Genomic DNA, 13,354 nt, shown 5'->3' with positions numbered 1-13,354 from the left:
AATTTTTTTTCTGGAGTCATGCTCCTCCCCCCCCCAGATGTCTGCTGCGTCTGGAGGTCTTCCTTCCTGGCCTTTTAAGGCCAGAGCTAATTTTTTTTTTGTGTATGTTTGTGTCACACCTTATAAGGCGGACAAAATTTCCCGTTGTTCCTGGGAAGGTGTGCCCCCCATGTTCTTATTTTCAGGCTTTCTTACCAAATCTATCGTCAGAGCAGTCTGGAGGTCTCGGTCTCTGTCCAGCAGATCACGAGAGGTACTCCCAGGGCGCCTTTCTGGTCCAGTCCGGGCTGTTCTGCTACGAATTGTCTTTGGCAGAAACTGAGAGGTGGATTCCTCAGTGACTGCTGTTTTTTTTTTTGCAGTCTCTGTTGGCTTTTGTTTTCTTCTTCTCTCTAGTCTTCAGGGCTTTGAGGGTGGTGGTGGTGCCCAGCCGGGGAACGCCAATTGTCCGGTTTATCTCGGCTGTTTGAGAGGCCTGGAAAGGCCCGGGGTGGCCTTGGGGCAGCCCGCGTATCGAAGGACGAGAAGAGGCTTCAGTTCTTCTTTCGGTTTTTATGTTTATTAATTGTTTATCTAAAAGATGTTCTTTCAGCTGAACAGAGCTCTGCTCAGCAGTCAGCCATGAGCACACTCCCTGCCCTCCCAGGCAGCCACGTATCTTTATACCCATTGTTACGTGTACAATATTTATCATTTTTCCCCAATACCATTTATTCTTATAACTCGGTGCACTCTCAGTAATAACCAATCCAAAGGTGCCACCGTGGCCAAAGAAGATGGAGGAGAAGAGGAAGAAGAAGAAGGACAGGACACACCCCAATTCCTCCATCTTACTCCTCTAAACCCCCCTGTACATAAATCCTAAACCCTGTGTCTCACCCTCTAATTAGCTAATCCCTTCACCATTCACCCTGGTGAAGTCCTCCTATCCTCATCCTGTGTAGGGTCAAAGTGCAGCCACCAGACACTTCTGGCAACATTCCAGGAGTCCCGAGCCCCCCCAAGGGTGGTCTCGATGGCCCGGCATCTCAGGACTGAAATCTTGAGATCCGACAGGTTTTCTGAATCCCCAAACCTGTTTGGTTAAGCCTTGGGAGAAGTAACACAACTCTTCTCCATTACACCTGAGATAAAGCTCATCCGATATGTAAATTGTTTGCTTTTCTCAGGACAGGAAGAAAAAGACTTTTGGGAATCCACCATAGTGTTGTTAAATTTTCTGGGGAACCAAGGACTTTGGGTATCAAAAGGGAATCTTCAATTTGTAGAGATCAAAGTAAAATACCTAGGACATGTGATTTGTCAATGGAGCTGGCAGCTGAACCCTGAGAGAATTACGGGGATAGCCTCACACCCACAGCCAAAAACTAAGAGGGAAGTCAGAAGGTTTTTAGGCCTCTTGGGATATTGTGGGCTATGGATTGAAGGATACACACAGGCCATCCAGTTCTTGTATAAAAACTTAGTTGAAGAAGAGATTAGGTGGGAAAAGGACGATGAACAAAAGTTTGAAGTTTTGAAGCAAAAATTAGTCAGGCACTGAGTCTTCCTGCCTTAGACAAATCCTTCTATCTGTTTGTGGATATAGGAAAAGGGATAGCACATGGACTGTTAGCCCAGGATTAGGGAGAATCTGGAAAACCAGTGGCCTATTTATCAAAATTACTAGACCCTGTCAGCCAGGCGTGGCCAATCTGCATTCAGGTGGTGGCAACGACCTCCCTACTCCTAGCAGAAAGCAAAAAATTAACCTTTTGGGGGAAAATTGAAGATATATATCCCAAACTCGGTAAGGAGTATCTTGAGCCAAAAGGCTGAGAAATGGCTCACTGATTCTCAAGTGCTAAAGTATGAAGCCATCTTAATACATAATGGTTTAGAGCTAATTGTGAGTAATCAACTCAACCCTGTCCAGTTCTTGTATGGAGAACCAGGTGAGGAACTAATACATAATTTCCTAGAGGTTATAAACTATCAAACTAAAGTAAGAGAGGACCTGACAGATCAACCACTCCAAGGTGGAAAACAATTGTATATCAATGGATCTTCACGGGTAATAAAGGGGCACAGGGTATCAGTGTACGCTATAGTGCATGAAGGGTTGGCAGCCATAGAAAAGAGAAAGTTACCTTCCAACTGGTCAGCCCAAATGTGTGAGTTGTATGCCCTAAAATGAGCTCTGGAAATATTAGCCCAGAAAAGGGGAAAAATATATACAGGACTGAAAATACGCTTTTGGAGTAGAGCATGGCTTTGGAAAAATTTGGGAAGAGGGGGGCTATTAAATTCAAAGGGAAAGAGACTGATTCATGAAAAACTTCTTTAGAAGAGTTAGAAATCTTACAATTACCAGAGGAGGTAGCAGTGGTGTATGTTAAAGGGCATCAAAAAAAGGGTGACTCAGGAGGTGCAAGGGAAGAATTTAGCTGATTTAGAAGTTAAAAATGCAACTGAATCAGAGACAGAAAAACTAATAATAGTATTAACACCCATGAGAGAAATGCAAAAAGTCCCGATATTCAGTGGGAAAGAAGAGGAAGAACTCCTTAAAATAGAAGCCAAGAAAGATAACAAAGGGAAGTGGAGATTAGCAGATGGGAGGCAAATGTTGAATAAACTTTAGCCAATAAAATGCTAGAAGGCATACATGGAACAACACATTGGGGTGCACAAGTGCTAAGTGATCAATTCCTAAGGGAATGGGGCTGCATGGGAATTTTCAGAATAGCTAAGCATCTGAACAATGTGTGATATGTCAACAAGTCAATAAGAAAATCATGAGGAAAACACCCAGGGGAGGGCGAGAACTACCCTTATGGCCCTTCCAAAACATCCAAGTAGACTTTACTGAGCTTCCCCAGGTACAACAGTGGAAATTTTGGCCAGTGATAGTAGAAGAGGTGACTCATTGGGTAGAGGTGGTACCCACTGTGAAAGCCAATGCCAATGTTGTGAGTAAAACACTTCTAGAATCAATCATTCCCCAATATGGGATGGCAAACAGGATTGATTCAGACTGGAGAACTCATTTCACATTGAAGATATTGCAAAAAATTGTTCAGGCCCTGGGAGTAAAATGGGAATAACAACTCCATGGCATCCACAGAGTACTGCTCAGGTTGAGAGAATGAATCAAACTCTTAAAAGAACTCTAGTTAAGCTAATGATTGAAACCCAAATGTCATGAATAAAAAGTCTCCCTTTGGCCTTATTAAGAATTAGAACCCAATCCCAGTCAGATCTGGGGGTGTCACCCTATGAAATGATGTTTGGGTTACCCTTCCTGACCTCACCCCAGAAGGTTGCCACCTGTGAGGGAAGGGAAGCCAATGCCAAGAAATATGTTATGTCTATAGCACAAACCTTAGAAGGGCTAAGACATAAAGGGGCAATTCCTCAAACTACCACCCTGGATTTCAGAATCCATAATATTATCCCTGGGGATTGGGTGATGATTAAGCCATGGAGAGATCAGCCTCTAACTCCACAGTGGGAAGGTCCCTTTCAGGTACTGCTCACCACTGAATCGGCCGTGTGAACTGCAGAGCGGGGATGGACTCATGGCAACAGAGTCAAAGGCCCAGTAGAAGAACCCAAAGAGTGGACTGTAACATCAGGCTGGGTGAAACAAGATTGACTCTCAAGCAGAGACTGAGAGACAACCAGAAAAAACCCAAGATGCCCAAAAAGTGGAGTCAAGCTTCCACGAACCAGCTCGAGAACTGTATTCCTGTTTTCATGGGTGAGAAATACCAGCATCTTTTGAGGGGAAGTACACAAGGGACTGTAAAAGGTAATGGGACAACTTCTTCTAGAAAATAAGACAAAAGGAGGAGGGCAAGACCAGGTTGGCCTCTTTGTTTGCTACCAAGAAAGCTCCATAGCCCTGCTGTGGGCAGCAACCCCATAGGCATGGTAAGGTAGGGACAAAAGGCCATACCAGACCTCTATCATTTCTCAGTTGTCTTTTAATTTAACAGGGACTGGAGGGCAGAACAAAGTTGGCCTCTGTACTCACCCCTAGGATACACCGACTATGGGTAGCAGCCACATAGGCACGGTAGGTGGGAGTCAAAGCCATACTGGACCTCTGTGATGCCCTTTTGTCCATTCCAAATAAGTGTGTCTAAGGAAAACCTGAGACTTTTTCTCCTGTTCCCACTGTCCTTGCCCACATCAACAAATGCTGGTATGACCCATTCAAGAGAAAGAAAGTTTTTACTTATTTGTTCAAGCAAAATGACTTATAGAAAAAGAAAAGGGTGTTTGTTATTGATGAGTAACCTTATGGTTGACTCTCACAATTAAGGGGTGAATATTAAGTATATGTCAAGAGACATTTTGTAGATGTATAGTTATCCTTCCCCTTCCCTTGCATTGTTATCACAGCACAGCCTCAGCATTTGGGGCATTTGGGAGGGTTGGCTTGTTACTATGGCAGCACCTGACCTCCAATCAAGGTGTAAGACAGTGATCTCCACCACTGGACAGTGACGGAGTCGATTGACAAGACTTTGGGAGGGGCTAGAGGTTTAAAAGAAAGAACATCCATTTTGTAGATGAACACATGTTGACTATATCCTTTGCTCCTGGTGCTGTATTCTTTTCTTTATTCAGTCTTCTGTGATATTTTGATAAGGTCTTAATGAAGCATTTAAATTTTTGAAAGTAAAAATAGTTTCTCACATGGGGTTGAGGAATGTGATGCAAGGTTGTCCACACTGGGTCAGCTCTCAAGATACAACTTCACTGACTTGGCCAGACCTCCTTAGGAGAGACCCTGGATCACTATCAATCACAGAATACTGCAATCACCTCTTGTATAATAAGAACAGCAATAAAAGACACACTTTAGGATAGGAATACATATTTCTTAGAAGCTCTTTGAAATATTTCTTCATAACTGCAAAAGGAAATCTTTCTGCAAAGCTGCAATAGAGCATAGGAAAATCAAGGCAGATTGATGGTTTGTCAGAACATGTGTGATCCTAAAGAGCCCTGTGGTGCATTTGGAGCTGAGCCCAGGAACCTCAGGGCCTGAGAGGAGATTGCATAAACATTTCCAGGAGTCACAGTCAGAGGAAACACCCAAAGTATCACAAAGCATGAATGGGTCTTGCTGAGGTCCATCCCCAACAAAGGCTCCTCATGGACTGCTTCAATGAGAGAATTGATGGCCAGGATGTCACAAAAACCTCTCAGAGATTCAGAGTGTAGAAAGGAAAATCAAAAGTACCTTAAAAACCTTGAGTATCTCAAAGTAATAATGAGCCCCACTAAGTGTCAGTACTAAGCTCTCAAAGGACTTGTTAAAGCAGATAATTAGGGCCATGATTACAAAAACCTCTCATAGAGTCTATATCAAAAGGGCAACACCAAATACCTTAAAATATCTGAAGTACCTTGAAGCATTAATGGCCCACTGGGTGTCATTACTGATAAAGGCTCTCAAGGGACTAATTAAAGCAGATTATTAGAGGCTGTGACTGCACAATCTTTCTCATAGAGCATGTATCAGAAGGGAAACACCAAATACCTTAAAATAACTGAAGTATCTGGAAGCATTAATGAGTCCCAATGAATGCTGCAACAGATAGAGAATCTCAAGAGACTAATTACAGCAGATAATTGGAGGCCATGATTGCACAAACCTCTCAGAGACTCCAAGGCAAAAGCCAAACCCAAAGTCCTTTGAAAAACCTGCAGTCCCTGCAGGGAGCATTCAGAGGCCCAGGGCCATTCCTGAGCAAGGCTCCCCAGGGACTCCTTCCAGCAGATCCTTGAGGCCACTGGGATGTGGGCTAGGGGGGGATGCTGAGGGCAGGACAGGGGGCTGACAGTGCCAGCCTGGCTGGGGCTGTGCCAGGAGGCCCCAGGGCCTCAGGACAAGGTGTCTCCTCACAGCCCTTGGTGGCACAGACCCTGTTGTGCCCCAGGGCACCAAGACTTGGCTTCTCTTTGTCCCCACATTTCAGCACTGCCTGCAAGTCTCTGCTCTGCCTGGGGCCTGGGGACACTTGCTCAGTCGTTTCCCTCAGTGGGATCCATTAAAAGTCCAAGAAAGTTTGGAGTTGGATTGTGACTTGGAGTTCTGGAGAGGTTTCTTCAGCTCCCTCTCAGGGACTGATGTTCAGGGCCTGAGCACAAAGCCCCAGAGGCTCATCAAAGTCCTTGTGCTGTGTCTGTGCTGCTGAGGCTGGGCTGGGCTCCTGGCACAGAGGCAGCTCCTGGTAACCAAGCAAAGCTTCAAAAGCACATTTCTCTTGATGAGCAGCTCTTCTGCCAGCCCAGCAGGGCTGGGGCACTGCCTGCAGCCACCCCGGGCACAGCACAGAGGCACAGAGAGCTTCAATCAGTCAGGGCTGGGAATGTGCTGAGAAGTGCCTGGGGCACCATCACTGCCAGCCCTTGGCACAGGAACCTCTGGCTGCAGGACAATGCAGCTGCAGCTCCTGGAGCCATCTCCTAAAGCTGGAACATCCCAATGCCTACAGACCCTGTGAGTACATTCTCTGATTGTCTCTTGTGCAGAGCAGCCAGGGGTGCCCAGGGCTGTCCTGCAGAGCAGGGTCCTGCAGCCCAGGGTGCTGTGCTGGGACAGGGACTCTGCTGCCTGCCAGGGACAGCTCTCAGCCAGCCCTGGCAGCTGCTCCCAGCACTGGGGGACAGGATCTGGGTGGAAGGAGAGAGCTGGTAAGGCTTGGAAGTGTTCCCCTTTTATGGGGAGGATGCTGCATTGTTCAGGACTGCTCCCAGCATGGCATTTAACTGCAGAACATTTCCAAATAGATCATACAGGAAGCACAGCAAGGCAGGGGTTGCATAAAAGGGGAAAACCTGCTTTTTGAATCTACTGCTCTGGGTTGCCTGGATGGGAAACTGCCCATAGATATTCACCTCTCAGTTCAGGCTGAGAAAAATAAATAAAAAAAATTTCTTAGATCTGAATAAGCTGGGCAGTTACAGAGATCAACAGAGGGCCCCTCACAGGTGGCATCAGTGTCGCTTTTCCACACTCCTCAGGTGTTGCCATCAGAGCCTGCAGAGCCAGAGTTGCCCCTGGGCAGTGCCTGAGCTGGGAGGGGTCTGCAGAGCAGAGCTGAGCCCCCAGGGCTGGGCTGGGCTCTGGCAGCACTGGCAGGGCCCAGCCCTGGGCACAGGGAAGCAGCTGCTGGCAGGGACAGCTCCAGGCAGCAGAGCCCTGGGAAGGCAGTGGGGGAAAGTGCCCCCAGGCTGTGCTGGGATATTTAAAGTCCTCTCCAAACCCAACTATTCCATGATTACTTTGCTTACAGATTCCCATGCCAAGATAATGCAAATGTCCAACAGCAGCTCCATCAGGCACTTCCTCCTGCTGGCATTGGCAGACACGCGGCAGCTGCAGCTCCTGCACTTCTGCCTCTTGCTGGGCATCTCCCTGGCTGCCCTCCTGGGCAATGGCCTCATCATCAGCGCCGTAGCCTGCGGCCACCACCTGCACACGCCCATGTTCTTCTTCCTGCTCAACCTGGCCCTCACTGACCTGGGCTCCATCTGCACCACTGTCCCCAAAGCCATGCACAATTCCCTCTGGGACACCAGGACCATCTCCTACACAGGATGTGCCACACAACTCTTTCTGATTTACTTCTCCCTTGGATCACAGTTTTATCTCCTGACCATCATGTGTTACGACCGCTACGTGTCCATCTGCAAACCCCTGCACTACGGGACCCTCCTGGGCAGCAGAGCTTGTGCCCACATGGCAGCAGTTGCCTGGGCCAGTGCCTTTCTCACTGCTCTCGTGCACACGGCCAATACATTTTCCCTGCCCCTGTGTTATGGCAATGCCCTGGGCCAGTTCTTCTGTGAAATCCCACAGATCCTCAAGCTCTCCTGCTCACACTCCAGCCTCAGGGAACTGGGGCTCATTGCTGTTAGTTCTTGTTTAGCATTGTGTTGTTTTGTGTTCATTGTTTTCTCCTATGTGCAGATCTTCAGGGCTGTGCTGAGGATCCCTTCTGAGCAGGGACGGCACAAAGCCTTTTCCACCTGCCTCCCTCACCTGGCTGTGGTCTCTCTGTTCCTCAGCACTGTTATCTTTGCTCACCTGAAGCCCCCCTCCATCTCCTCCCCATCCCTGGATCTGACTCTGTCAGTTCTGTACTCGGTGGTGCCTCCAGCCCTGAACCCCCTCATCTACAGCCTGAGGAACCAGGAGCTCAAGGCTGCAGTGTGGACAATGATGACTGGATGCTTTCAGAAACATTAAACTGCTGGCCAATTTCTACAAAAAACTTGCAATAAAAGTCATCTTTGATACTTCTTGTTGGTTTCATTTTGGAGGTTCTTTTCTTTTGCAATACTTTTATTAATCTTGTCCATGAAAAAATGTCATTTTTGTGCTATTATTAATTTAGTTTCTCTCCACCTTCCCTGTGGGCACAGACTGCGTTAATGAGGGGCTGCGCTCTCAGTGGCTTAAAAGGAATTAAGACATCTCCCAGCAGAGTTTCCTGCAGAGATGCCCTTTTGTTGCCTTCTCTGGAGCTGCAGCAGCAATGTCTGTGTGCAGAGCTGGGGCAGATCAGGGCTGGCCCAGCAGCTGTGCCCAGCAGCAGCAGCAATTGGTGTTGCCAGTGCTGCTGCCGTGGCCCTGCCCCGCTGCCCTGGTGGCCCTGGTGCTGCTGCAGGGCCTGAGTGCTCTCGGGGCCGGGCACAGCCCTGGGGGTGGCAGTGCCGGGGCTGCAGCAGGGACAGGCCATGGGCACTGCTGGGGCAGTGCTGACGCCTCAGGCCAGGCCCTGGGGGCTCCAGGCTCCTTGCCCAGGCTCTCTCAAGAACACACCCAGGCCAATGCTCAGCACAGAAAAGCCCCGTGAGCAGCCCCAGGCTGGCCGTGGGCGGGCTGGGGGCAAACAGCATGGCTGGGGCTCTGCAAGAGCCCTGGGGCAGACGGGAAGGAGCAGCAGAGCAGGGCCTCATCCATCCCCAGTGTGCTGCACAGCCCAGGGCAGCGCCCCAGAGTGTCCTCATGGAGCTGCCAACAACATTCCCCCTCTGCAGCCCTGGCCTCTTCCCCAGCTCACACAGGTGCCCCATCCTTGCAGGCACAGACACGGCAGCACTGGCTCAGCAGCCCCTGTTTGCATTGTGCACAGCAGGGGGAGCACCCCCATGCTGTTGGTGTGGGGACATGAACCTGAGGGAGCACAAATGCCATCAGCCCCTGGGGCCAGCAAGGGCTGGGGGACAACAGGGAAACCACTCAGCTTTGTCCTGGTCTCTGCAGTCAGCCATAAAGTTTGTTCCCATCAGCTGGGAGTTTCCTGTCCCACTGCAGACGCTGTTGCTCAGAGCCAGGGCTGCCTGGCAGCCACCCCCAAATTGCCCTGAGGATTTTCTTACCTTCACCTTTCCTTTCTCTTCTCTTTCCTGATCCAGATTTCTTCCTATTGCCCAACCCTGCTCCCTCCACTGCAAACAGCGCATCTCTGATTGCCCTTTCCTCTCTGGCCCCATTCCCCATTGCAGTTCCTGACTTGACACCATGGAAGCGTCCCTTCGGAAGTAGGATCATCCTATAAGTGCTGCAGAAATTGTCTGCAGGCTCCTGCAGTGCCTGGTGCTGATCCCTTGCAAGAGGCACCCCAGGCCAGGGGGGCACATCTGGGCTGCTGTGTCTGGCTCTGGGGCTCCCTGTTCTGGGCAGTGAGGAGGAGCTGCAGAGGCTCTGCAGGACTGACAGGATGGGCTTTGGGGCTGGCAGGAGAAGCTGAGGGACCTGGGCTGCTGGAGCTTCTGAAGAGGAGGCCCAGGGCTCATCCTGCAACTGCTCCAAGGGTGGTTTCAGAGAATCACAGAATCATCCAGGTTGGAGAAGACCTTGGAAATCATCAAGTCCAACCTTTGCCCTGACACCACCTTGTCTCCCCTGGGCCTCCTCTTCTCCAGGATAAACAACCCCAGCTCCCTCAGCCACTCCACACAGGACTTGTGTTCCAGAACCCTCGCCAGCCTTGTTGGCATTCTCTGGACACGCTCCAGCCCCTCCATGTCCTTCCTAAATTAGGGCCCAGAACTGGACACAGCATTTAAGGTGCTGCCCAACCAGTGCTGAGCACAGGGGAAGAATCCCTGCGCTGCTCCTGCTGGCCACACCATTCCTGATCCAGGCCAGGAGCCATTGGCCTTCTTGGCCACCTGGGCACACTGCTGGCTCATGTCCAGCCTGCTGTCCATCGGTGCCCCCAGGTCCCTTTCTGCCTGGCTGCTCTACAGCCACTCTGTCCCCAGCCTGTAGAGCTGCAGGGGTTGTTGTGGCCAAAGTGCAGGACCCGGCACTTGGTCTTGTTCAACCTCACATTTTTGGATTTGGGCCCTGGATCCAGCCTGTCCAGGCCCCTCTGCAGAGCCCTCCTACCCTGCAGCAGATCCACACTCACACCCACCTTGGTGTCATCTGCAAATTTCCTCATGCTGGACTCAGTCCCCTCATCCAGATCATCAGTGCAGATATTGAAATCCACGCTGGCTGGCTCTGATCCCTAGGCCATCCTGTGGGTGCCCTGGGATGGCACTCAGGGTGATCTGTTCCATAACCTTGCCAGGCACCCAGGTCAGGCTGACAGGCCTGGAGTTCCCCAGCTCCTCCTTCCAGCCCTTCTTGGGGATGGGCTGACACTGGCACCTCCAGTCCTCTGGGACCTCCCTGCTGAGCCAGCACTGATGGTAAATGATGGAGAGCAGCTTGGGGAGCTCATCCACCAGCTCCCTCATCCCTCTGGGATGGATCCCATCCGATCCCATACACCTGTGAGCATCTGAGAGGCTCAGCAGGTCCCCAGCTGCTTCCTCCTGAAATACAGGGGGGGCTGTTCTGCTCCCTGTGCCCATCCACCAGCGCAGGAGAACACATGTCATGAAGTGATCTTTACCTAGTCTTGAAAACTGAGGCAAAGAAGGGGTTAAGTACCACAGCCATTCCCTCATATTTGGTAACCATATCTCCCATAATAATGAATGGAGATTGTCCTTGTAGCTCCCTTTGCCATTAATGTATTTATAGAAACATTTTTATTATCCTTCACAGAAATGGCCTGGTTAAGCCTTAAGCTTTCACCTCTCTGATTTTCTTTCTGCATGACCCAACAACATCCTTAAACATTTCCTGAGTTACCTGCCTCTCTGTCCAAAGGTGATGCACCTTCCTTTTTTACCCCAAGTTCCTGCAAAAGGCCCATCACATACAGAACGTCACCTGTTGGCTAAAGTACAGTTCAGAGGAAGAAAATACAAGAGTCTATAAATGAAAAGAGAGAAAGCAAGCTAGGAAAGTAAAAGAAGAAGAAGAGGCTGGGAAGGCTAACAAAAACTGGGACCCCCTTGACCACTTACCTCCTCCTACCCTTGCAGTACCTCAAATCCTTCCTCCAATTCCTCTTTCTGTGGAACCAATTCCTCCTCCTCTCCCAGCTGTCATTCCTTTACCACCTCCTACCCCAGTTACACCTCCACCACCTTCCCCTCAACCCTCTCCTTACTCTCTTTACCCTTCACTACTGTCCCCTTACCTCTGCCATCTCATGCACCCCTTATTCACCAGCAAGCTCCTGTTCTGCCTCCCCCACCACAAATGAGAAGCCAAACAACATCTCAGAATCTCATGCCCAAGAGTGCAGTTACCCAGTCAGCCTCCACAGCTGATGTTGTAACACCTGGTCCAAAGTGGCAAAAGTGAAAAATTGTTCCCTCTCAGAGAAGTTCCCATGGCCAGTGAGATTGGATTTGTAAACGCTCCCTTGACTGCGTCCAAAGTTGGAAACTTTAAAAAAGAATTGCGAAATTTAGTGGACGACCCAGTAGGAATTGCAAATCAAATTGATCCATCTTTAGCCCTAATATTTATATATGGGGAGAATTGAACTCCATCTTTAACATCCTATTTTCCCCAGAAGAGACTCGATTAATACGAACTGAAGGAATGAAAATTTGGGAGTGAGAAAACCAACCTGGGCCCCCAGGTGACCAAAAAATGCCTTAAGTGGAGCCTGACTGGGACCCTAATCAAGAGGAGGGGAGAAGGAATATGAGAGATTACAGGTCCCTGGTGACCAGAGGGATAAAAGAATCAGTGCCTAGAGGGAGTAATACCAGCTTAGCATTGGACGGCACCCAGGAAAAAGACAAGACCCCAGCTCCGTGGCTTAATAGGCTAAAGCAAAACTTCCAGATTTACTCTGATGTTGACCCAGATAGCCCAGAAGACCAATCTTGGGTTCCCTGCAGTCGGGGATGACCCCAAGAATCCTTTTTCCCAGCCTGATGTTTCCAAGAAGGAGTCTGAATTCTTTGGCTCTGGTTTCCAAGGTTGTTTATTGTTTCTTATCTATAACATTTTTTCCCTGGCCTGCCGAGATCTTATCAGCAGGTCAGACAGAGGCACACTCTCCATCCTGGGGCTGGTGTCTACGTTTTATCCTATGAACTATGTGTACTTTATTTATCATTATTTTCCAATACCTAAAGATACATAGCAGGGGACTTTCAATCAAAACAAATGCACCTTTTATTGCATGCCCATAGCAAATGTAACAGAAGGATTAGAAAGGTGATAAAGGGCAGAGAGAGAGAGAAAGGAGGGTTCGGTTGGGGGAATAGCTACCAACAGGGAGATGAAATCCTCGTGGTCTGGCCAATAGATCCATCTGGTCACATTGGGGAGAATCTCAAAGTCTTTGGTTAACTCAGGGCTCTTTTATAATCTACCGCCGGGAGGGAGCAGAACAGCACATGGAGGGCACAGTGGAGAATAAATCCATTGGGAACAGGCACAGACAGTCCAGGTCTGAACAGCACAAACCGGTGCCAGCAGTGAGCAGGGCCCGTTGTTTCAGGACTGGTTCCTATGGGAAACATCCCGCTTCCCATGGCAGACATCCCGCTCCAGTCAGGCCAGCACTCCTGGGTTAGAATTTGAAGGGTCTCAGTCTCAGTCCTTGGGGAGCGCTTCAATCTCTGTCCTTGACTGTGGTCGTGAGGCAGATGAGGGATCTTTGGACTGTGTCCTACAGAATGACATCCCAAAGCATAAAAAATTTATGCATTTTCCCATAAAATTAAATGTAATGAATTAATAAATATAACTATTTTTTCTTGCTTATTACAGTATTATTCTATATTTGTATTACCAAATTTTAATTTTTATATTAAAAAATCCATACTTTTTTAGCAAGCAAAAAATTTATGGTCATTGGTTCTAAGTAACAAAATTCCCTTCATCAATTCATTAACCAGTGTGCCATTGATTTCTCTATCTTTATGGTAATTAGTCGTATTTTCAATCCTTTTGTCATCTTTTTTTCATTTTCACAGA

The 13,354-nt window shown here is 48.8% G+C and overlaps 1 protein-coding gene across 1 annotated transcript; it reads left to right on the top strand.

Annotated features, from left to right (window-relative positions):
- Positions 1–7,318: 7,318 nt before the first annotated feature.
- LOC135441986 (olfactory receptor 14A16-like) lies at positions 7,319–8,251 on the top strand. The gene has a single exon (XM_064701534.1). The coding sequence runs from the start codon at positions 7,319–7,321 to the stop codon at positions 8,249–8,251; it is 933 nt and encodes a 310-aa protein (XP_064557604.1).
- The last annotated feature ends 5,103 nt before the right edge of the window (positions 8,252–13,354 follow it).

This window comes from Zonotrichia leucophrys, unplaced genomic scaffold (assembly GCF_028769735.1).
Source record: "Zonotrichia leucophrys gambelii isolate GWCS_2022_RI unplaced genomic scaffold, RI_Zleu_2.0 Scaffold_794_22684, whole genome shotgun sequence".
Lineage (NCBI taxonomy): Eukaryota > Metazoa > Chordata > Aves > Passeriformes > Passerellidae > Zonotrichia > Zonotrichia leucophrys.
Note: the sequence above shows the minus strand (reverse complement) of the source record. Positions and strands in the feature narration are given on the sequence as shown.